Source organism: Octopus sinensis, linkage group LG12 (assembly GCF_006345805.1).
Source record: "Octopus sinensis linkage group LG12, ASM634580v1, whole genome shotgun sequence".
Lineage (NCBI taxonomy): Eukaryota > Metazoa > Mollusca > Cephalopoda > Octopoda > Octopodidae > Octopus > Octopus sinensis.
The window spans coordinates 9,472,647-9,496,876 of record NC_043008.1 but is presented as its reverse complement, the minus strand read 5'-3'; the positions used below and the strand labels follow the sequence as shown (position 1 = coordinate 9,496,876).

Genomic DNA, 24,230 nt, shown 5'->3' with positions numbered 1-24,230 from the left:
CAGAACATAGAATCAATTAACTAAATAGTGTAAGATGCTATAAGGCAATTTCTCTATAGCTCCAACGATTCTGTCATTGATGCCTTTCAACAATAATTTTATTTCATGTAAATGCCAAAGGCTGCAAATTTTGGCAGAAGTTATAATTGGTTAATTGACCCCTTGTATGTGATTGGTACTTATTTATAAACTCTAATGGTATGAAATCAATGTAAAAGTCATCAGGTTTTGAAATATGAACAATTAAAGGAATTAATTAAATACGACAAGGTACTTGTTTAACACTATTGATTTTGCCATCTCGCAACAGATTAAATATCACAGTGAGAACATTTAATTAGATTTGTAGAAAGATAAAAGTACATAAGTTAACGAGTAGCAGGGATTTGTTCTATTGTGCAGCTGTGCTCGTTACTGAAGTGTTAGTGTTAGGTAGTAAATAGAAATGGGAAGAGGAAATCAAAAACAGGCAACAAGCAGAAGAACATCAGCGAGTCTCATGAAAACTGGGGAAATATGTAAAAGGATATGAAACACATGAATGAGTGAGAAGCTTTCCTTAATTATAAGTGTCAAATATATACAGGCATACATACATGCATGTTTGTGGAGGCGCAATGGCCCAGTGGTTAGGGCAGTGGACTCGCGGTCATAGGATCGTGGTTTCGATTCCCAGACCGGGTGTTGCGAGTGTTTATTGAGCGAAAACACCTAAAAAGCTCCACGAGTCTCCGGCAGGGGATGGTGGTGATCCCTGCTGTACTCTTTCACCACAACTTTCTCTCACTCTTACTTCCTGTTTCTGTTGTACCTGTATTTCAAAGGGTGGAGGCGCAATGGCCCAGTGGTTAGGGCAGCGGACTCGCCGTCATAGGATCGTGGTTTCGATTCCCAGACCGGGCGTTGCGAGTGTTTATTGAGCGAAAACACCTAAAAGCTCCACGAGGCTCCGGCAGGGGATGGTGGTGATCCCTGCTGTACTCTTTCATCACAACTTTCTCTCACTCTTACTTCCTGTTTCTGTTGTACCTGTATTTCAAAGGGTGGAGGCGCAATGGCCCAGTGGTTAGGGCAGCGGACTCGCCGTCATAGGATCGTGGTTTCGATTCCCAGACCGGGTGTTGTGAGTGTTTATTGAGCGAAAACACCTAAAAGCTCCACGAGGCTCCGGCAGGGGATGGTGGTGATCCCTGCTGTACTCTTTCACCACAACTTTCTCTCACTCTTACTTCCTGTTTCTGTTGTACCTGTATTTCAAGGGGCCGATCTTGTCACTCTCTGCGTCATGCTGAATATCCCCGAGAACTGCGTTAAAGGGTACACGTGTCTGTGGAGTGCTCAGCCACTTACACGTTAATTTCACGAGCAGGCTGTTCCATTGATTCGGATCAACCGGAACCTCGTCGTCGTAACCGACGGAGTGCTTCCACATGCGTGTTTACACACACATTTATAAATTTGTGTTACAAGATTCCTGATGTGAAGTCGTGTGTTGAAACAATTGTTGTATTTGGGATGGTCATATTTTTATTGCCAAATAAACACACACTATATATATTTGTTCTTCACCTGTTTATTACATTATTTACATTTGATGGATATTTGTCCTCATCTTGTTTGTTGATAACACGTTTTGGCTGATATATATAAACATACATACGACGGGCTTCTTTCAGTTTCTGTCTACCAAATCCACTCACAAGGCTTTGGTTGGCCAGAGGCTATAGTAGAAGACACTTGCTCAAGGTGCCACACAGTGGGACTGAACCCGGAACTGTGTGGTTGGTAAGCAAGCTACTTACCACACAGCTACTCCTGCACCTCCACACACCTACTCCTGCACCTCCACACACCTACTCCCATATATATATACATATATATATATATTATATGCACACACATATATAAATTTATATGTTTATATAAATGTGTATATATAAAGATAGATAGATAGATAGATAGATAGATAGAGATAGATAGATATACATATATTAATGCCTGTGTGTGTGTGTAAAAACAATAATGGGAAAGAGTTGAAAATGTGTTAAATATTTATATAGATATCTTTTTGGCTCGAATAAAACAAATTTTATTCTTTAACATAATGTGTAAACAGTTCTATTCCCATGTATTGACATATATTAGTCTATAAAGATATTAGAAAGAAGATTCCAGGATTGGAAACTGAACCTAGAACCATCCCATTGGTAGCTGGCAAGATGCATTTCAGCCTGGTTATGTCTTGTCAGTGCAATGTTTTCACAGCGTAGGACAATATTCACCTCCCAACAATATTTGTTGTATTTTTAAACACAGCATGTATATAAAAAATGTTTTATAATGAAATTCCTACAAAAAGAGAAAGCACTGTAACTATTTATGGAAATAAAACACTAAAATAATAACAACTTACCAAATCCAACATTTGACACTCGTAATCCAGATTTTCCTAGGTTTCTGAAAAGAATAAAAGCGTAGAATGTAAGTTTGGAATGAAAATGTGTGTTAATTATTGTATAAGTGTGTGTGTGTGTGTTTAAGCCGGCACTTTCTTTAGCTCTTACTCTTTTACTCTTTTACTTGTTTCAGTCATTTGACTGTGGCCATGCTGGAGCACCGCCTTTAGTCGATCGAGCAAATCGACCCCAGGACTTATTCTTTGTAAGCCTAGTACTTATTCTATCGGTCTCTTTTGTTGAACCGCTAAGTTACGGGTACGTAAACACACCAGCATTGGTTGTCAAGCGATGTTGGGGGGGACAAACACAGACACACAAGCATACACACAAGCATACACACACACACACATACATATATATATATATATATACATACATATATACGACGGGTTTCTTTCAGTTTCCGTCTACCAAATCCACTCACAAGGCTTTGGTCAGCCCGAGGCTATTGTAGAAGACACTTGCCCAAGGTGCCACGCAGGGGAACTGAACCCGGAACCATGCGGTTGGTAAGCAAGCTACTTACCACACAGCCACTCCTACACCTCGATAAAATTCTTCCCCATCATCGTCTTCACTAGCATTTGTGAGAGCATAGGACTGGATTATCTTCAGGGTGGCATTTACTGAGAGTTTAATGTTCTGAAATCCAATTTGTGAAGAAGATAATTGGCTGGAAACGATTTTCGAAGCACATTCTTTGCTTTTGAATGAATCCTTTACCATCTGTTACTTTCACACCTTTTGCTTTTTCCAGACTCGTGACACATCCATCTGTCTATCTTACATTTATATATTTTCTATTGAAAGATCCATTCTAGGAATATAATTGTGAGAACACATCCAAAATGAAATATTTCCAGAATGGAGTGGAGTGAGCAACATGATCACAGAATACAGAATGGAAGTTCTGATGGACCAGATATATTGTAAGGTTCACAGACAACAAGTGAATGCATTCAGTTGCCAAGTGCTATCCAAGGGATCAAAAAAGGCCATTCAGAAGACCTCCATTATGATAGGTAGAGGATTTAGTTCAGGACCCGGCAAACCCTGGCCCGCCAAGCATTTTAATCTGGCCCGTGGAGCATTTTTGGCAGGTCCAGAATAACCTTCATTAACATTTATTTTTCGACACCTTTTTTTTTTGGATTTAATTGAAAATAATTGCACAGCAATTATTGTGTGAAAAACGTGCATACAGATTCACACTCAATACATAGTGAGTTGTCAGACAGCAGCGCCCCCATACAGGCCCTGATAGTATAAAAGACAAAAATAATTTTTACCGGTAAAATAAAAACATTGAAAAAACTTTATCAACAATGTGATTTTTTTCAGGCAGGGGTGGATGCATGAACAATTGCTTGTATATTGATTTAATAATAACGCTAATTTAATAATAACATGGTGTGCTAATTTAATAATAATTTACTAATAATAAATTAAATAAAATGAAGTGTTAAGAAAAATGTCCATGTTTATATTTTTCATGAAAAAATAATATACTTTTTCTGCAGAACAATGGTAGTTGATAATAGTCATGAAAATTTTGTCAGCTAGCATGGTTTTGCCCATTAATCCTCACTATTATCCGGGTTAATTTAAGAAACTGAATTCTAATATAATATTTCTGTCTATTTTTGTCAAACAATTAGTATTTGTTTTGTTTTATGTTCCCAGATTTTTGCTGACCAAATTAACGCCATGGGCCGTTGTCAGCCTCCCCTGGCACCTGTGCCGGTGGCATGTAGAAAGCACCCATTACACTCACGGAGTGGTTGGTATTAAGAAGGGCATCCAGTTGTAGAAACACTGCTAGAGATCAGACTGGAGCCTGGTGCAGCCTCCTGGCTTCCCAGACCCTGGTCAAACCGTCCAACTCATGCTAGCATGGAAAACGGACGTTAAACGATGATGATGATGATGATGATGATGATGAAAACAAGAAAAGGAAGATTGATTTTGAACATTGGGCTTTCAACAATTCATGGACACTGAACTTCTTCATCGAACACTTTGGCAAATATGTGTGTTTAATTTGCCGAGAAACAAAAGAAGTTAAGAAGGTTCTGAATATCAAACATAATTATGAGGTTTGTCATAACAATTTAAATAGTCTCCTTGGAATGGTGCAAGAAGATGAAGTAGCAAGGCTGAAAAAACAATTTTCTTTAAGCTGTCTTCTTTCTTCACTTTTAAGATTGAAGAAAATGACAGAAGCAGCCATGCCAGTTATGAAGTTTCAAGGCTGAGAGTAGAAAGAATGAAGCCATTCTGCAATGGTGAATTCTTCAAGGAATATATGATGAAAGTAATGGAAGTTATATGTCCAGAAAAAAAAAAGGATTTATTTTCTGAAATCAATTTGTCCTTGAGAAGAGTCATGCGAAGATTTGAAGAAATGGTGGTCGATGTCAGGAGAAGCTTGGGAGGTATATTACAAAGTCTTGAATATTTTTCAATTGGTATCGACAAAACTATTGATATGACAGATACTTGCCAACTGGCAGTTTTTGTGAGGAGTGATATTCCGACCTTTAACATTGTGGAAGAATTTGCACAAGTCATCTCTTTGCAAAAAACAACTACCAGATCAGATTTATACAACAGCCTCATGAATTGGGGGATTCAGTCTAACTTTGACTTATCAAAGCTGGGTAGGGTGACCACTGATGGAGCACCAGCAATGATTGGTGAGAAAAAAGGTGTGGTATCTTTACTTTAAGAACAGGTTGGTGAACAGCAGACACTGTTTAACCCTTTCATTACCAACCCGGCTGAAACCGGCTCTGGCTCTGTAGTACAAATGTCTTGTTTTCATAAGTTTTGAATTAAAATCTTTCACCAAACCTTAGTCACAATTTATGTTCCTAATACAAGCTGAATGATAACTAATTTATTTTACTAAATTCTTTGTTATATATAAAATAATAGAAAGAAACACAGAGCATCTCAACAGAAATACAGTAACGAAAGGGTTAAGTTGCATTGCATTATACATCAAGACGCTTTGTGTGCAAAGACACTCCGATTCAAGGATATCATGACAGTTGTCATGATACCCTAAGGCGGCGAGCTGGCAGAAACGTTAGCACGCCGGGTGAAATGTGTAGCCGTATTTCGTCTGCCGTTACGTTCTGAGTTCAAATTCCGCCGGGGTCGACTTTGCCTTTCATCCTTTCGGGGTTGATTAAATAAGTACCAGTTACGCACTGGGGTCAATCTAATCGACTTAATCCGTTTGTCTGTCCTTGTTTTTCTTCTTTGTGTTTAGCCCCTTGTGGGTAGTAAAGAAATAGGTATCATGACAGTTGTTGTGAAATCAGTGAATTTCATCCTATCAAGAGGTCTCAATCACCACCAGTTTTGGGAGTTCCTTAACCAGAGGCTGAGTATGGTGACCTGACTTATTTCTGCAATATTCTTTGGCTAAGTTGAGGCGAAATGCTCACACATTTTTATTTACTGAGAGAGGAGAATGCCTTATTTTTGAAGAATATGATGCTTCTTTCGTAAGGGATCCACAATGGGTTGTCAAGCTAGCATTCCTAGTTGACATATATGACATACATGAACACATTGAATCTTGAGCTGCAAGGATGGAAATAGATCCTATTTCAAATGTTTGGATATCTTAATGCATTTGAATGGAAACTAAAACTTTGGGAGACCCAACTAAAAAAAGGGAATTACTCCCATTTTCCATATCTCAACTGGCACATCTCTAACCACCTGTCACTTTACTCACAAACTTCAATGAATTTATCCACCCCCTACAATCCTTGGTCTGTACTCTTATACTCACTTTGTATCTTAAGGAGACACTTTGTCACCTCATCACCAGCATTTTTGTCTTCTTTTCTATCCAGCTCCTCCAACCAATTTTTATATGATGTGCGACAGCAACACATCTGTATCTATCCCTCTGTCACACTTTAGCCTCTCCCCCATCGGGCATAAAACCACCCCTGCCTCTACTACAGTCCCACTCAGCTGAGGTGGCTTTTCTTTCCTTTGTCTTGCAAATGACATGGTGACTTTTCTGGTATCTGTATCGCAGAAAAAAAAAAACCACTCACTAAACTCTGTAAAGTTGTTGGCATTAGGAAGGGCATCCGGCCATAGAAACCATACCAAAGCAGATACTGGAGTATGATGCAGTCTTTTGGTTCACTGGATCCTGTTAAGCCATTTGACTCAAACCAGCAAGGAAGATGGTGATGATGATGATGATAATATATACTCAGAACAGGTGGGGGTTGGCGTCAGGAAGGGCATCCGGCCATAGAAAACTTGCCACACGCATAGCGTTGCGTATATGTACATACATTTTTTGTAGGCACAGGCATGGCTGTGTGGTTAGGGAGCTTGCTTCCCAACTACATGGTTTCGGGTTCAGTCCCACTGTGTGGCACTTTGGGTACGTGTCTTCCACTATAGCCCCGAGTCGACCAAAGCTTTGTGATTGAATTCGGTAGGTGGAAGTTACTGCCGTGTGTTTTGTGTGCGTGTAGGTGCTCAGTGCCTCTCCGAAAGAGAGAGAGAGAGGGAAGATTCAAATATACACAGATATTCACTGGTATGTATTTTATAAACAAAGTAATTTATGGGAAAGAGAAACTGAATCTGGGGTCAGGAGGTGTGGTGGAGTGAGAAAACGTAATAAAGTGACGTTGAGAAATGAAGTAGAATGGTCATACCACTTTGTGTCTTGGAGACACCAAACTGCTATTTTCGAAACATGGATTACATTTCCAACTTTGAAACTGAGAATTAATGCTTGTAGAAGCCATGTGAAGTGATATCCATTAAAAGACCTGAGTTCCCATGGTTTCTTTTGTATTTATTTATGTAGGAATAGTTGAGTAGGCAGTTGCACAAAGAATGGTTGGTGTATGTTTTCTAGGAAAATATTAATGGAAAGAAAAGGAAACTGCATTTTGGGAGATTTGTCTTATTTTTTCTGCTTTGTCTCCATGTAATTGATTGAAAAATATCCATGTCATAAGAAAAATTAAGTATCTTAAAAAAAAAGGTTGTTTGTAATGTGGGTTTGATTGATCCTTGTAATGTGGGTTTGATAGGTTATTGTTTATGTGTAGATGGTATTTATCTAAAATGTGAGGGTGAGGGGTGAAGGGTAAAGCATCCAAGAAAATTTCAGGCAATCTTTTATGTTTAGCCTACCGGATAAAATGCTTAGCATCATTAGGCATAGGAGTGGCTGTGTGGTAAGTAGCTTGCTTACGAACCACATGGTTCTGGGTTCAGTTCCACTGTGTGACACCTTGGGCAAGTGTCTTCTACTATAGCCTCGAGAGGACCAAAGCCTTGTGAGTGGATGTGGTAGATGGAAACTGAAAGAAGCACGTCGTATATGTATATATATATGTATGTGTGTGTATATATTTGTGTGTCTGTGTTTGTCCTCCAAAAATCAGTTGACAACCGATGTTGGTGTGTTTATGTCCCTGTAATTTGGCAAAAGAGACCAATAGAATAAGTACTAGGCTTACAAAGAATAAGTCCTTGCATCGATTTGCTTGACTAAAGACGGTGCTCCAGTATGGCTGTAGTCAAATAAAACAAGTAAAAGAATAAAAGAACAGTCAACGTTAACAAGAGTTGGTTGGCCCAAGGCTATAGTAGAAAACTTGCCCAAGGTGCTACACAGTGGGACCGAATCCAGGATCATGCGGTTGGTAAGCAGGCTGCTTATCACACAGCCACTATCTTTCTAGAATTTCTAAACGAAATACCAGTCAGACACTATTTCCTGGTTTTCTTCCAACTGCTGACAGAAGATGTCTACAGTTTTCACTTGAAGCTCTGTCTCTATCATATACATACGAACAACTGTGAAATCTGTATATAAGCTTCTTGTTACTACATCCAAAAAGTGAACATCAACACTGTGGAGGTATTTCAATACCACTTACATGTTTAGATGCCAAACATGTGCGTATGTTCATGTAGAAACATAAGCATACACATGTGTAATGATACACACACACACACAGGCGCACAGACACACACATACACACACACACACAACCTATAAAGATACATGCACAAATAAATACATTGATAATATAAAGAGACGCAGTAGTCAGACTGGAGAAAATCTCTGAAAAGACACACACAAGCAAAGTATCTGAGCACACACACACACACACTCATATGTGCACTCACACACACACTCTCTCTGTCACACACACACAAAAGCTCTCTCTCATATTCACATACACCTACCCACACTCTCTCTTTCTTACACACACACACACAAACACACTCACACACACTCACACACACACACTCGTGCAAGCAAAGTATCTGAGTACACACACACATGCACAGATTCAGACATATATACACATACTAACACTCTCTCTCTTTTTCTCTCTCTCTCTCTCACACACACACACACTCTCTCTCTCTCTCTCACCACACATATGCTCTCTCTCATATTCACGCACACCTACCCACACACACTCTCTCTCTCTCTCTCTTACACACACACACACTCATGCAAGCAGAGAATCTGAGTACACACACACATACACTCATCATGCACACTCACATGCTTTCTCTCTCTCTCTCTCTCTCTCTCTCTCTCACACACACACACACACACACATATGCTCTCTCTCATATTCACACACACACTCATGCAAACAAAGTATCTGAGTACACACACGCATGCACAGATGCAGACATATATACACACTAGCACTCTATCTCTTTTTCTCTCTCTCTCACCCTTTCTCTCTCTCTCTCACACTCTTCCTCTTATACACACACAAACACAAAAATCCAATCTAAGATTTATTGTATTAATAAATAGTTTTTAATGTTTGTGGCGCCAACCTAACTTGCCACGAGCCATCCTCCTTCTGTCTGCACGAAATCCACCATCTCACCATTCCCTATCCAGTAATTCCTGCAAGAATCTTCAGCCAATTTGCCATATGATGACAATTTCATTCTCTTTCTTGTAGAGACTAAATGTCTGAGTGTATATCCCTTGGAAGAACCAGATCAACACATTCGATATTTATAATCAAACATCATACATAACATTTATTATTCCGTGATTTCCATCTGATTCCATCCATCACCATTCTTTGCAGCTTATTGATTTCTATTGACTCGGCTCTAAGCCACTTTTCTATGGATGGAGACGAATTGATTCAACCTTCAACTTATTCGTGGTAGTCATTTGATTACCCCTTGAGTGATAGAAGTTAAAGTTGACCCAGCAAGGATTTGAACTCAGGGCAACAAAGGAAAAGGCTAAATAGTGAAAGTTCTTTGTTTGAGAAAAGGTTCCATTCAAAGCGTCGATCTCATCTGTCAAATTAACACATTACATCTTATTCCATAATCCAAATTTATTCCGGCTTTTGATCATTTCTTTGATACAGAACAAGCTGTGCACTCTGCTATTTTCACAAGGTTCCTGTTAGTTTTTCTACCTTCTTGTAGTTAAAGAATTCTGCTCTATATTTCTTTGATTCATTTTATGGAATCAAAAGATAAGTTTCTAAGTAGTATCACAATTTGCTTCAGTTTTGTAGCCAGGTATCTTCTGGGTCAATTCCCAGCTGTTTCCAAATTGAGGACCCCTCAAGTAAAGGTCCCTCAAAATTGCTATTTGAACTACCTAATTGTTATGTTTTAATACAGAATTATTAACTTGGATTACATTACTCGAATGCAAGCCAATAATGGAGTCAATATGTAAGCAAATACAACGCAATCATCATCATCATTATCATCATCATTTAACGTCCGCTTTCCATGCTGGGGTCTGGGAAGCCAGGAGGCTGCACCAGGCCCAGTCTGATCTGACAGTGCTTCTACCGCTGGATGCCCTTCCTAACACCAACCATTCTGTGAGTGTACTGGGTGCTTTTTACATGCCACCGGCACAACTGGCACCGGCCACGATCAGTTGGTGCTTTTTACATGCCATCGTCATGGAGGCCAGTCGAGGCGGTGCTGGCAACAGCCATGTTCGGATGGTTCTTTTACGTGCCACTGGCACTGGTATCACAACTACAATTTCCATTGATTTTTGAGCAATATATACTCAAAAATGCACGCTGATTAAAAAAAATGCAGAACCTAAAGATATATGTGCAAAGAAGGCAGTCATAAGTTCACTTTAAGAGGACACAAGGTGAACACACGAAAGAAAGCAGAGTCACTAAACTTAGTTCGATACTTAGTCAGAACAGAATTAAATTAGAACAACGTAACACTAATGTAATAAAGTAACCTCTTAGTAGTACTTGTAACATCTGCAGCAGCTGTAGGTGGTAGTTTTGTCATCTACAAGAAGGCCAAATATTTTCTGTATTAACTGTGTTTCATACCAAAAATATTCAAGTTTTTGTTTTTTGCATATTTTCTCTCTCTTATATCATTCATCCTTTTTTCATCCATTTCCATTCTTGTTTGCTCCTGTTATCTTTCAGCTGTCAATTTCCTAACTTCTCTCTCTAATTCTCTGATGCACTTTAACACAGTGTTGGCAAAACAAGACATAAATTGAAGCTGTAGGAATATCCGTTTCTACTCTGGGCACATGGCCCCCAAATTTTGTTTTTTTTTGGGGGGGGGGGAAGGGGCCAGTCGATTAGATCAACCCTAGTACTCAACTGGTACTTAATTTACCAACTCCGAAAGGATGAAAGGCAAAGTTGACCTCGGCGGAATTTGAACTCAGAACGTAACGGCAGACGAAATACCTATTTCTGTATTACCCACAAGAGGCTAAACACAGAGGGGACAAACAAGGACAGACATAGGTATTAAGTCGATTACATCTACCCCAGTACATAACTGGTACTTAATTTATCGACCCCGAAAGGATGAAAGGCAAAGTTGACCTCGGCAGAATTTGAACTCAGAACGTAACGGCAGACGAAATACCTATTTCTGTATTACCCACAAGGGGCTAAACATAGAGGGGACAAACAAGGACAGACATAGGTATTAAGTCGATTACATCTACCCCAGTGCATAACTGGTACTTAATTTATCGACCCCGAAAGGATGAAAGGCAAAGTTGACCTCGGCAGAATTTGAACTCAGAACGTAACGGCAGACGAAATACCTATTTCTGTATTACCCACAAGAGGCTAAACACAGAGGGGACAAACAAGGACAGACATAGGTATTAAGTCGATTACATCTACCCCAGTGCATAACTGGTACTTAATTTATCGACCCCGAAAGGATGAAAGGCAAAGTCGACCTCGGCAGAATTTGAACTCAGAACGTAACGGCAGACGAAATACCTATTTCTGTATTACCCACAAGAGGCTAAACACAGAGGGGACAAACAAGGACAGACATAGGTATTAAGTCGATTACATCTACCCCAGTGCATAACTGGTACTTAATTTATCGACCCCGAAAGGATGAAAGGCAAAGTCGACCTCGGCAGAATTTGAACTCAGAACGTAACGGCAGACGAAATACCTATTTCTGTATTACCCACAAGAGGCTAAACACAGAGGGGACAAACAAGGACAGACATAGGTATTAAGTCGATTACATCTACCCCAGTGCATAACTGGTACTTAATTTATCGACCCCGAAAGGATGAAAGGCAAAGTTGACCTCGGCAGAATTTGAACTCAGAACGTAACGGCAGAGGAAATACTGCTAAGCATTTCATCCAGTGTGCTAATGATTCTGCCAGCTTGTCGCTGTAGGAATATCAAAGCCTAACTCACAACATTTACTCTTTTACTTGTTTCAGTCATTTGACTGCGGCCATGCTGGAGCACCGCCTTTAGTCGAGCAACTCGACACCGGGACTTATTCTTTTGTAAGCCCAGTACTTATTCTATAGGTCTCTTTTGCCGAACCGCTAAATGACGGGGACATAAACACACCAGCATCAGTTGTCAAGCAATGCTAGGGGGACAAACACAGACGCACAAACATACATGCACACATATATATATATATATATATATACATATATACGACAGGCTTCTGTCAGTTTCCGTCTACCAATTCCACTCAGAAGGCATTGGTCAGCCCGGGGCTATAGCAGAAGACACTTGCCCAAGATGCCACGTGGGACTGAACCCGGAACCATGTGGTTGGTAAGCAAGCTACTTACCACACAGCCACTCCTGCGCCTAATTTTTTACCCACCAAACCTTTCTTCATATTTCATTTTTGGAAGTTATTTCCACTTTCTAAGCTCCATTATACCTAGAAACATCCACTTCATAAACCCAACTCCACTTCTGCTGTTGTTCACAATTAAAAAGAACTGGTCTCTCTCAAATAAAACTAAAACAAAGAATATTTTGTAAAATCACGATTATTGAATATTCCAGAATAATTTCCTGTTTTTGCAAGGCTTTACAGAATCATTCAATTATTCTGAATAAACAGATTAATTTTTCTTCATGTTTCTCAGAGAATTGTTTTCTTTTTAATGAATTATTTGATTAAGATATAATCTAGAAAGGTGAAATAAACCCCCCTTATTTTCATTCAACTCATTGATGTATTCAATTTGGGCAAGAACTAACATGCAATCTTACCATTTGTACTGGGCCAGCTTAAAAATTGAGGAAGGTGAAGAATCAAGCAACTGTACCAAAGATGTAATAATTTACAAGTGAAGAATGAAGAGATCATAATGGTTATAAGAAGATCTCTTCAATAAAATATTGAAACAAATGTTTCTTAAACTAATGTCAATGTAATATCCAGAGGTCAAATTATTTGAAAATATGCTAATTCAGACAAGGTGATATTGAGAGTCAAAGAGAGAGAGAGAGAGAGAAAGAGAGAGAGAGAGAGAGAGAGAAAAGAGAAAATAATGTACATAATTCCTCATCTCTTAAATATAGAACTGCAATTTTTTAATTTCTTTATTGCTCACAGGGGGCTAAACATAGAGGGGACAAACAAAGTCAGACAAAGGGATTAAGTCAATAACATCGACCCCAGTGCTTTATCATCATCATCATCATCGTTTAACGTCCGTTTTCTGCGCTAGCACGACTCTGAAAGGATGAAAAGCAAAGTTGACCTTGGTGGAATTTGAACTCAGAACGTAACGGCAGACGAAATGCCGCTAAGCATTTCTCCCGGTGTGCTAACGTTTCTACCAGCTCGCCGCCTGTTGACTTGAAGATATTGCAACATTTCACAGAGGAGATGACAAACGACTACACTGATTTGGAAATGTCCAGTGCTGCAGAGGACTCATGCCAAAATGTGCTTACTCTAACTGGGGGACAGTGGTAGAATATAAAAACTGCAATATTTGTACCCTATGAAGCTCACATTTGTTATCTTATCAGTTTCCATCCTTGACCATGCTACTCCCCATCAAGCTATTGCTCATCTCCAACAATTCGGTGTGACACCAGTGCAGAATCACCTCCCTCCAACAAGTCATTCTAACGAGACGTCTCCGTTGGCTGGGTCATGCCCTCCATCATCAACCAGGAGAATTCATCTATGAAGCAATTGCCTCAGCTCCACTTCAGGGTTGGCGAAAGCGTTGTAGTGGACAATGAAAAACCTGGCTGATGATGGTCAAGGCTGATCTGGAACCCAACCTAGGCCCCCATATCTATGGTGTTCACCACTGGGATAAGGAGCAGTTGGAGATCACGCGGTCGTTAGCCTCAAATCACCAGGCCTGGTCGGTGTTTGTGAGAGATGAAGCATTGAGGATGAATGAAGCCAGCTCAACCCACTCCGGGTGAATGCTGTCAAGTCAGTCAAGTCAAATCATCTCCTTCCCAGCGCATCTCCTTATTGCTCACAGCCTCATAGCCGCCTACTTTTAATCTTGCAGCCAATGGTGCTGGAAATATGTGAAAGTAAAGAGAAATAGCAAAGAGCTCAAAGGAAGAAAGTAAAGAGGAGAAGGGGAGACAGAAGAGAGAAAACATCTATAGCATTAAGATGATTGATGATATTTATAAATATCTATCCATCTATCTATCTCTCTGTCTACCTATCTTTCTATCTATATTTACACAAATACATACATGTATATTTTTATAAACTGATTATATAAGTATGATGTAAAGATACCAGAAAAGAGAAAATGATTTGAAAGCCAAAATAGAATAAAAATAAGAAAAGAAAGCAGTTTTTAGTGAAGGTTCAGAAACCCTTGGAATCTATTGAGATTATCAGAATGTAGTTCATGCCTGCTTGTCTGTTATTTTCATTGTTTGAAGATGATAAATTAATGCATGAGAATGATGTGTTAAGAAACGATGGCAAATCTATCTCTGAAGCAATCAAAATGATGGCATTACCCCATGATGATGTCCGATAACTGTCAACTTAACTTGATGAGACTTTGGTGGTGGTGGTCACTAAGCTGAAGGGTTTCTATATTATTTTAATAAGCTGATTAATATGTATCTATGGTACACACACACACACACAACGATACTCACATGCACATTTACACACACACACAGACACACACAAGGTAAAAAAAAATACACAGATATATACATATATATATTTATATATACATATATACACACACAACACCCGGTCTGGGAATCGTAGAATATAGCAATGTACTGGTTTCAAACCTTAACCAGGTTTCACTACAGTCTCTGTTTTATTTTTAGCTCCTTCTAAATGTGTGTTTTGCATGGAATGTTTTTGGACAGAACTGTTACACAAACTAACAACTTTCCGATTTTTCAATATTTAGAAAGAATATCATCATCATCATCATCACCAACACCACCATCATCATCATCATCATCATCATCACCATCATCATCATCACCACAATTCAACAACTGTGTCTCATGCTGGCATGGATTGGATAATTTGACTAGGCGCTGGCAGCCAAAGGAATGTACAAAGTGAAATGCCAAGAATCTGTGTTTAAGTACAAATATTACGTGCAAAAAAAAAAAATAATTGTTTTAGGTTCAAATGTTGGTTCAAAAGATATTTTTCATTTAAATTAATTAAAATACCAAGACTCTTCAAGAATGAGATTATTTTAAGATTTAAAATGTAAACATGCCAACCAAAGCTCATTAAATAGCATATTTCACTTGCAGTTTTGTTGTTTTCAAAACGGGATTTATTTTTTAATTGTTAGTCATTAATTAAAAAAAAAAAAACTGTATAAAAGAAGAGCTGTTCTCTATCTACACACACCTCACACAGTCACACACACACACACAATCATCATCATTATTGTTGCTGTTGTCATCATCATCATCATCATTAAACATCCACATTTCCTTCCTTATATGAGTCAGACAGAATCTGTCGAGGCAGATTTTCTATAGCTGGGTGCTCTACCTGTTGCCAACCCTCAGCTGTTTCCAAGCAAAGTAATATTTCCCCATGACCTTCATATATATATATATATATATATATATATATGTATGTATGTATGTATATACTCTTTTACTTCTTTCAGTCATTTGACTGTAGCCATGCTGGAGCACCACCTTTAGTTGACCAAATCGACCCCAGGACTTATTCTTTGTAAACCTAGTACTTATTCTATTGGTCTCTTTTGCTGAACTGCTAAGTTACGGGGACGTAAACACACCAGCATCGGTTGTCAAGCGATGTTGGTGGGGACAAATACAGACACACAAACATACACACACACACACACACACACACACACACATATATATATACATTTATATGAAGGGCTTCTTTCAGTTTCCATCTAACAAATCCACTCACAAAGCCTTGGTTGGCCCGCGGCTATAGTAGAAGACATTTGCCCAAAGTGCCACGTAGTGGGACTGAACTCAGAACCACATGATTGAGAAGCAAACTTCTTACCACACAGCCACTCCTGCACCTATTTACTTATTTGTTTATTGATTATTCCCGGATTTGGTATCAATGATTGTCACTCTGAAACAGTCCCCTTAATCTAATTCTGGTTCAGCAAATTAGCTGAGGCTGCTTCTCCGACAACCCTTTACATTGTAATCTACTTATGGCTGAGGTGTGTATTCATATTTGCATATGTGTGTGAGTAGAGAGAGAGAGAGAGAAAGTGTGAGTGTGTGTATGTGTATGTGTGAGAGAAAGTGTGTGTGTGTGTGTGAGTGTGAGAGAGAAAAAATGTGTGTGTGTGTATGTGAGAGAGAGAGAGAGAGAGAGAGAGTGTGTGTGTATGTGTGTGTGTGTGTGTGTGTGAGTGTATGTGAGTGTGTGAGAGAGAGAAAGTGTGAGTGTGAGTGTGTACGTGAGAGAGAGAAGGGATGAGAGAGAGTGTATGTGAGTGTGTGACAGAGAGTGTGCGTGTGTATGTGAGTGTGTGAGAGCGAGAGAAAGTGTGTGTGTGTGTATGTGTGTGTAAGTATGAGAGAGAGAGAGTGTGTGTGTGTGAGAGAGAGAGTGTATGCATGTGTTCTGTGAGAGAGAAAGAGAGTGTGTGAGTGTGTGTGTGTGTGTCTGTGTGTGAGAGAGAGAGTGTGTGTATGTGTGTGTGTGTCGTGTCTGCCTGTCTGTCTGTGTGTACATATGCCTAAAATATCCTATGTATTTCTTGTAGAGGTTGTTTATCAGTTGGGTAAGCAACATTTGACAAGAACAGGAACGAAGAATTATCAGTCAAGTTCTTCTAACTTTTTTTGTTAATCCAAACAGTAGAAAAACAGATGCCAAACCAAACCAGCTCATCGATGTTGTTGTTGCTGTTGTTATTGTTACTGTAACAAAAGTTGTTATTATCTTTGTTAAGACATCTTCATTATCATCGTCCATCCGACCAGCTGCTAATGCCACTGACATTCATCTAGGCATTCAAGAGGATTTTACTTACTCATGTATTCTGTTATTCTCTTCTTGATGGCTCAAGAAAACGGGAAGAATTCTTCGAAACAATTTCTTTTGTTCGAAACAAAAAGATTTATCTACATTGTGAAGAAGAGGCTATATGAGGAATGTCTATAAAACATACGATAGTTACAAACTTGGTACCAGTTCAAATATGCCTTGCTCCAGGCATATTTGAACCTGTAACAAGGCTGCTCACTGTGTTTTGTCATGGAGAAAATTTCTTGCTGTAGGCAAATGGGTGTAAACACACTGAGTCAGCACACAGTGCCCCCTATCCAGGCCATGAGATGCATGCATTTCGAAGTGGTCATCTTCTCTTCAGCAACAGACACAAGAAAGACAGAGCTGACACAAGATATATGATAGCTGTCCTAGACAGGTCACTTCATATCCTTCTAAAGAAAACCAAGTCTCCAAACTATCAAGGAGTTGACTTGCAATTGTGCAGCAATGGTATTAGCAAACCAAAGGTGGCGATCTAGCAGAAACGTTAGCATGCTGGGCGAAATGCTTAGCGGTATTTTGTCTGTCTTTATGTTCTGAGTTCAAATTCTGCCGGGGTCGATTTTGCCTTTCATCCTTTCGTGGTCGATTAAATAAGTACCGGTTACGCACTGTGGTCGATATAATCGACTTAATCCATTTGTCTGTCCTTGTTTGTCCCCTCTATGTTTAGCCCCTTGTGGTTAGTAAAGAAATAGGTATTTCATCTGTTGCTACATTCTGAGTTCAAATTCCGCCGAGGTCGACTTTGCCTTTCAACCTTTCGGGGTCGATTAAATAAGTACCAGTTACGCACTGGAGTTGATATAATCGACTTAATGTTTGTCTGTCCTTGTTTGTCCTCTCTGTGTTTAGCCCCTTGTGGGTAGTAAAAGAAATAGGTTTCTTAGCAGGAGTACTTTGAGCAACTTTGTAAAATCCTGCTATCTACCCTCATCAACTAAACTGAAGTTTTTTTTTTTGCAATATTAATGGTATTAGAGGATGATGATGATGTTGATGATGGCAATGATAGTGATGGTGATGATGATGATGATGATATACATATGTAACTATTTATAGATATAGAAATAATACATTTCTAAATATCTCAGAGAGATTTATGCAGTAGTGGTACGAAGAGTTGTTGTATGCTGTCAACTTAATGTGACAGTCCCATAAAGGGAATCACACTACTGCTATTTAGCCCTAGGAAACAGCAACGCTTCTTGTTGGCCTTGACACATTTCTTGTGTCCTTATGTTTACAAGGGGGAGATAAGCACCTCCACCCAGCTAAGCCTGCATCCAGAGACTGGTTTCTGAGTCTTTGCTCATCATCAGTCTATTTATAGATGTATTCTGTTAAAAAAAACATAATACTTCAGAGCAAAGTGAAACAAAATCACCCTGGAAGCAACCGAGAGAGAGAGAGCTGTGACCTCAGTCAGTGCTCCTGGGAATACTGGTTAACAGAGTATATATTGAAGTAGGGAGTTCATATATTATATAGGCTGAGAGAAAAAGACAGAGGAAAAGAGAGAAAGAGAGAGAAACAAAGAAAAAGGGGAGAGAGAGAGAGAGAGAGAGGAAGACAGAGACCTCTTGATACCAAGTTACCTGAGATCACCCCTGGTTCTGTAGTAAAAACTTCCTACTTTAGGTGTAGGAGTGGCTGTGTGGTAAGTAGCTTGCTTACAAACCACATGGTTCCGGGTTCAGTCCCACTGCATGGCACCTTGGGCAAGTGTCTTCTACGATAGCCTTGGGCCGAGCAAAGCCTTGTGAGTGGATTTGGTAGACGGAAACTGAAAGAAGCATGTCATATATATGTATATGTATAGATATATATATGTATATGTGTGTGTATATGTGTGTGTATATGTTTGTATATCTGTGTTTGTCCCCCCAATATCGCTTTACAACCGATGCTGGTGTGTTTATGTCACTGTAACTTAGTGGTTCGGCAAAAGAGACTGATAGAATAAGTACTAGGCTTATGAAAAATAAGTCCTGGGGTCGATTTTCTCGACTAAAGGCAGTGCTCCAGCATGGCCACAGTCAAATGACTGAAACAAGTAAAAGAGTAAAAGGGTAAAGAGTACTTAAAGAGATAGAAATTAAAACTTTCCATTAAAATTAAAATGTTAATTTATGTTCCAAACATCAGCCTAATTATGACAAAAGTTATTTTATTTTTATGGAGATGTACTTGCATAGCAAGTGACCTGATCTGAGATCGTGTGCCGGAACGAAAACAATTGCAGCGTCGAAGGTGTTTATAAGCCATTTAAGAAACACATAAAAACCGTTAGATTCACTTCAACATTTAAATTTAATTTGTCAGAATATTTTCGTCGCTTTGAGACCACAACCTGTTCACCGACAAAATTCTGTGCTCTTTTATTCTTTGTTATTTTCAAAATTATTTTAAACAAAAAACGGTGTATTTCAAGAGAAATATGGTTAGAAAATGGTTAATATTTTACTGGGATTCATATTTCATTTAGTATAAAGATAGAAGGAACAAGGTTTTATCCATTATGTCAGGTTTGATATTTAAAGCAACAACTGGGTTTATAAACGATGGTAAAATTCACAGGAAATATTTAGTTGAAGGAAACAGGAAGGAAACAAATGTGAAAATGAATTCTGACCTTGAATCAGAAGAGATAAATAGTCTTGTTACAATGTATGGATAGAAGTATGAGTGGTTTGTCAGAACAGGTGCTTTTGAGGCAGTATAACTCGTCCAGAGTTGTGTTGTACTTGGGTTGTACAGTGGCTGGTTTCAGGAAGGGCATCCAGTCATAGAAACCATGGCAAAACAGGAAGTTGGAACTTGGTGCAACTCCTTGGCTTGCCACAGCTTCTGTCAAACAGTCCAACCCATGCCAGCATGGAAAGCAGACGCTGAATGATGATGATGATGATGGTGATGAGGGTGATGATGATCATATCAGAAATGAAGAAATCTTAAGAAAAGTGTCTTTGCAAAGACCCTAAGAGATGACGGAGGAAAGAAGAATGGAACTGGATGGTGACATCCTGCATCAGCCAGATCTTTTGTATGCAAAAAGGGGAAACCCCCAAAAAGGGGGAAACGCATTGATGGACATCAAAAGGATGGAGGAGAAGATAAAGAAGCCTGTATGTTAGATGGTATCAAACCTTTCAGGAAGGAGGTCGTGGAGGTTTTCAATGGTCTTTTGGAAATCCTGGCAGTCTCTGCTTAAGTGTTGTTGGTGATGGTAAAGATGCTAATGATGATGTTGATGATGATGATGATGATGATGGCACAGACAAAGATCATGATGATAATGATGATGATGGTGATGATGCCAATGTCACAAGATCATCATGACAACAACAATAATGATGACAACATCAATGATGATGACAACAGAAACAATAACAATAATAACAAAAATGATAACAACAACAGTGTTGGTGGTAATGATAGAGTTGGTAGCAGTAGTGGTGGTGATGGTATTGGTAGTAGAGGTGATAGTAGAGGTAGTAGTGGTAGTGGTTATAATAGTAGTAGTGGCAGTGGTTGTGATAGTATCGGTGGTAGTGGTTGTGATAGTAGTGGTGGTAGTGGTTGTGATAGTAGTGGTAGTAGTGGTGGTAGTGGTTGTGATAGTAGTGCTAGATAGTGGTGTTACCGTATTGGCAGTAGTTCTATTGCTAAGTGTGAAAAAAACCCAAAAAACAGCAATCGTGGTGGCAGGCGTGGAGGGAAAGCTTTGACGGTAGTGAGGGAAGCCATTCCTAGAATCAACCATTTGCAGGGTTTACCTCATAGTTATCAATTTCTTGTGTTGTAGTGGCAGTTTGTATATCTTCTTTTCGTCTGAAGGCATCAATAAATTACCACTAATTTCCTTATCTTTTCCATCTACTTCAGTCTTTGGTCTGAAAGGAACAGCAGGATTATAAAAGGTTTGTTTTCTCTTAAATTTGTTTAACATTTATTTCATTAGGCTTTGCTTTCCTTTCTCTTTATTTTTTTTTCATTGTCTAAATAACTACAATCATACAATAAAATAAAATAAATGCGCCCTTTTTTAAAGCCTAGCCAGGCTCATGGGCCCGGTTTCCCGGTTTCAATGGCGTATGTGTTCCCCAGCTGGACGGGATGCCAGTCCATCGCAGCATTACTCATTTTTGCCAGCTGTGTGGACTGGAGCAATGTGAAATGAAGTGTTTTGCTCAAGAACACAACACGTTGCCCGGTCCAGGAATCGAAACCACAATCTTACCACCATGGTGCTGACACCCTAACCACTAAGCCATACGGCTCCACAGTTAGTAGTAGTAGTAGTAGTAAAAATAGTAAATGTGCCCTTTTAAAGCCTAGCCAGGCTCATGGGCCCGGTTTCCCGGTTTCCATGGCGTATGTGTTCCCCAGCTGGACGGGACGCCTGTCCATCGCAGTGTTACTCATTTTTGCCAGCTGAGTGGACTGGAGCGTGAAATGAAGTGTTTTGTTCAAGAACACAACATGTTGCCCGGTCCAGAAATCGAAACCACAATCTTACGATCATGATACTGACACCCTAACCACTAAGCCACGCGTCTCCACACAATCATACAATAGGAGCTTTTTATTCAGAATGAGCCCCTATAAGGGAGAAGTTCACCTGGTACATATCAGTCCAGGGGCATAAACAACCAAGGAGGTAGGGTGAGGGTGGGGACTAGTATCTGATAGGTCCCTGCCAAATGAAAAAACACCACACTTCCACTTTGGATTTTGAGAGGAATCCCCTCCTTCAGAGACCTGAAAATAATCATGTTCATTCTTGCAAAATTTCTCCCAGGGGCACCTGCTGCTACTGTTGCTGTTGCTGTTGAGCGAACGGTCTTCATCCCAGAGCTTGCAAGATGGGAGAAGTCCGAAATGTGGTTCTTTGCTATTCGTAAAACCTGCAGAAGAGAAAGCAGGTCAACCCCACGACACCGAGAGCATCGATAGATGGATGAATCCACATCCAGGCTCAGCGGTTGTGTAGGGAGACGGGGACAGGAAACAGGAAGAAAGAGTGAGAGAAAGTTGGGATGAAAGAGTACAACAGGGGTCGCCCCCCACCCCCTGCCGGAGCCTTGTGGAGCTTTAGGTGTTTTCGCTCAATAAATACACAACGCCCAGTCTGGGAATCGAAACCGCGATCCTCCGACCGCAAGTCTGCTGCCCTAACCATTGGGCCATTGCGCCTCCAGCTGCTGCTGCTATTGTGACTGCTACTGCTACTTCCCCATTTTATTTTATTTCCATGTATTTCACATTTATTGCTCTGTTTACAAACAAAATAATTTCTCCTGAACAAATGGAATTTATTTTAAGAAAAAAATATTTTAGTTTATTTATGAATGTTCAACACTGTTTTTGTACACAAAATATTCTTTTCTACTCTAGGCACAAGGCCCGAAATTTTGGGGGAGGGGGCCAGTCAATTAGATTGACTTCAGTACACAACTGGTACTTAATTTATCAACCTCGAAAGGATAAAAGGCAAAGTTGACCTCAGCAGAATTAGAACTCAGAACGTAAAGACATGAAATACCTATTGCTTTACTACCCACAAGGGGCTAAACACAGAAGGGACAAACAAAGACAGACAAAGGGATTAAGTCGATTACATTGATCCCAGTACACAACTGGTACTTAACTTATCAACGTCAAAAGAATTACAGGCTAAGTCGACCTTGGCAGAATTTGAACTCAGGATGTAAAGACAAATGAAATACCACTAAGCATTTCACCCGGCATGCTAACGTTTCTGCCAGCTCACTGCCTTTTTGTACACAAAATATTACATAGCAATTACATGAGAGTTTGTACATAAATATTTCATACATCTTTATAAAACCATCATATATCAAGTATCATATACGACTGTATGTGTATGTATGTATATGTATCACAGGTGCTGCTCACATGACCTGATGCAATACCAGACAGTGACTCTCAAGGCTTCTGATCTTAACTTAAGAGAAGTGTTAAACTGTACATAATTTGTCTTGGTGTAAAAGATGGACTACATCAAATATTCTGCTCAGTTCCACAGATTTTGTTGTCAACTGCTTGACCTTAACAAGATGAACATGTCCCTTAGTGGCTGAAGATATGTTCATCTCTGATCACATGCAGGTGTAGTGGGGTGGGAGAGTATCATAGCCATGTTTTGAGAGGGATTTTTGTGGGGTTTGAATAATTCTCCACTGGAAATATGGATGTTTTGTTCATCACCCTTAAAATATTCAGGGACCTTTTGAGTGAGATGGGCTACTCAAACTGAAGAGAACTCTAACTGGGCCCTATCTGCAAGGTTATGCATTGGTGTACCCTTGTCAAAGGGTAGTCAGGAGGGGCTGTATATTGGGCTTCATATATTTGTGTCTCAACATCAATTTCATGACATGTACTGCTCTCTCACTCATTTCTCATTGATATACATACATACATACATTCATATATACATGCATACATACATTCATATATACATGCATACATATATACATGCATACATACATGCATACATACATACATACATACATACATACATACATACATACATTCATATATACATACATACATACATACATGCATACATACATGCATACATACATTCATATATACATGCATACATACATTCATACATATGTGCATACATGCATACATACATTCATACATACATACATACATACATACATACATACATACATACATACATGCATACAAACATACATACTTAGATAATCACTCTGTTATGGAATACATTCATAAACATTAACTCAAGGAATACTGGTGGAATATTCCCATCAAAACTTCTGTCAAATGTAAACATAACAGGCTGGATATTGTCGTTTGGGACAGAGTGGCAAAGGTATGTACCATCATAGAGGTCAGCTGCCCTGCAGATATAAATATCTC

The 24,230-nt window shown here is 39.4% G+C and overlaps 1 protein-coding gene across 3 annotated transcripts in view; it reads right to left on the bottom strand.

Annotated features, from left to right (window-relative positions):
• The window catches only part of LOC115217979 (voltage-gated potassium channel subunit beta-2), a 258,449-nt gene that overhangs the window by 94,128 nt on the left and 140,091 nt on the right, over positions 1-24,230 (bottom strand). For 2 of the 3 annotated variants that reach the window (XM_036507793.1, XM_029787715.2), the window contains one exon: positions 2,414-2,457. In XM_036507793.1, the coding sequence (XP_036363686.1) occupies positions 2,414-2,457 (44 nt within the window). Of the gene's footprint in view, positions 1-2,413; positions 2,458-21,091; positions 21,209-24,230 lie in introns of all 3 variants that reach the window. The other variant, XM_036507792.1, reaches the window with a different exon arrangement.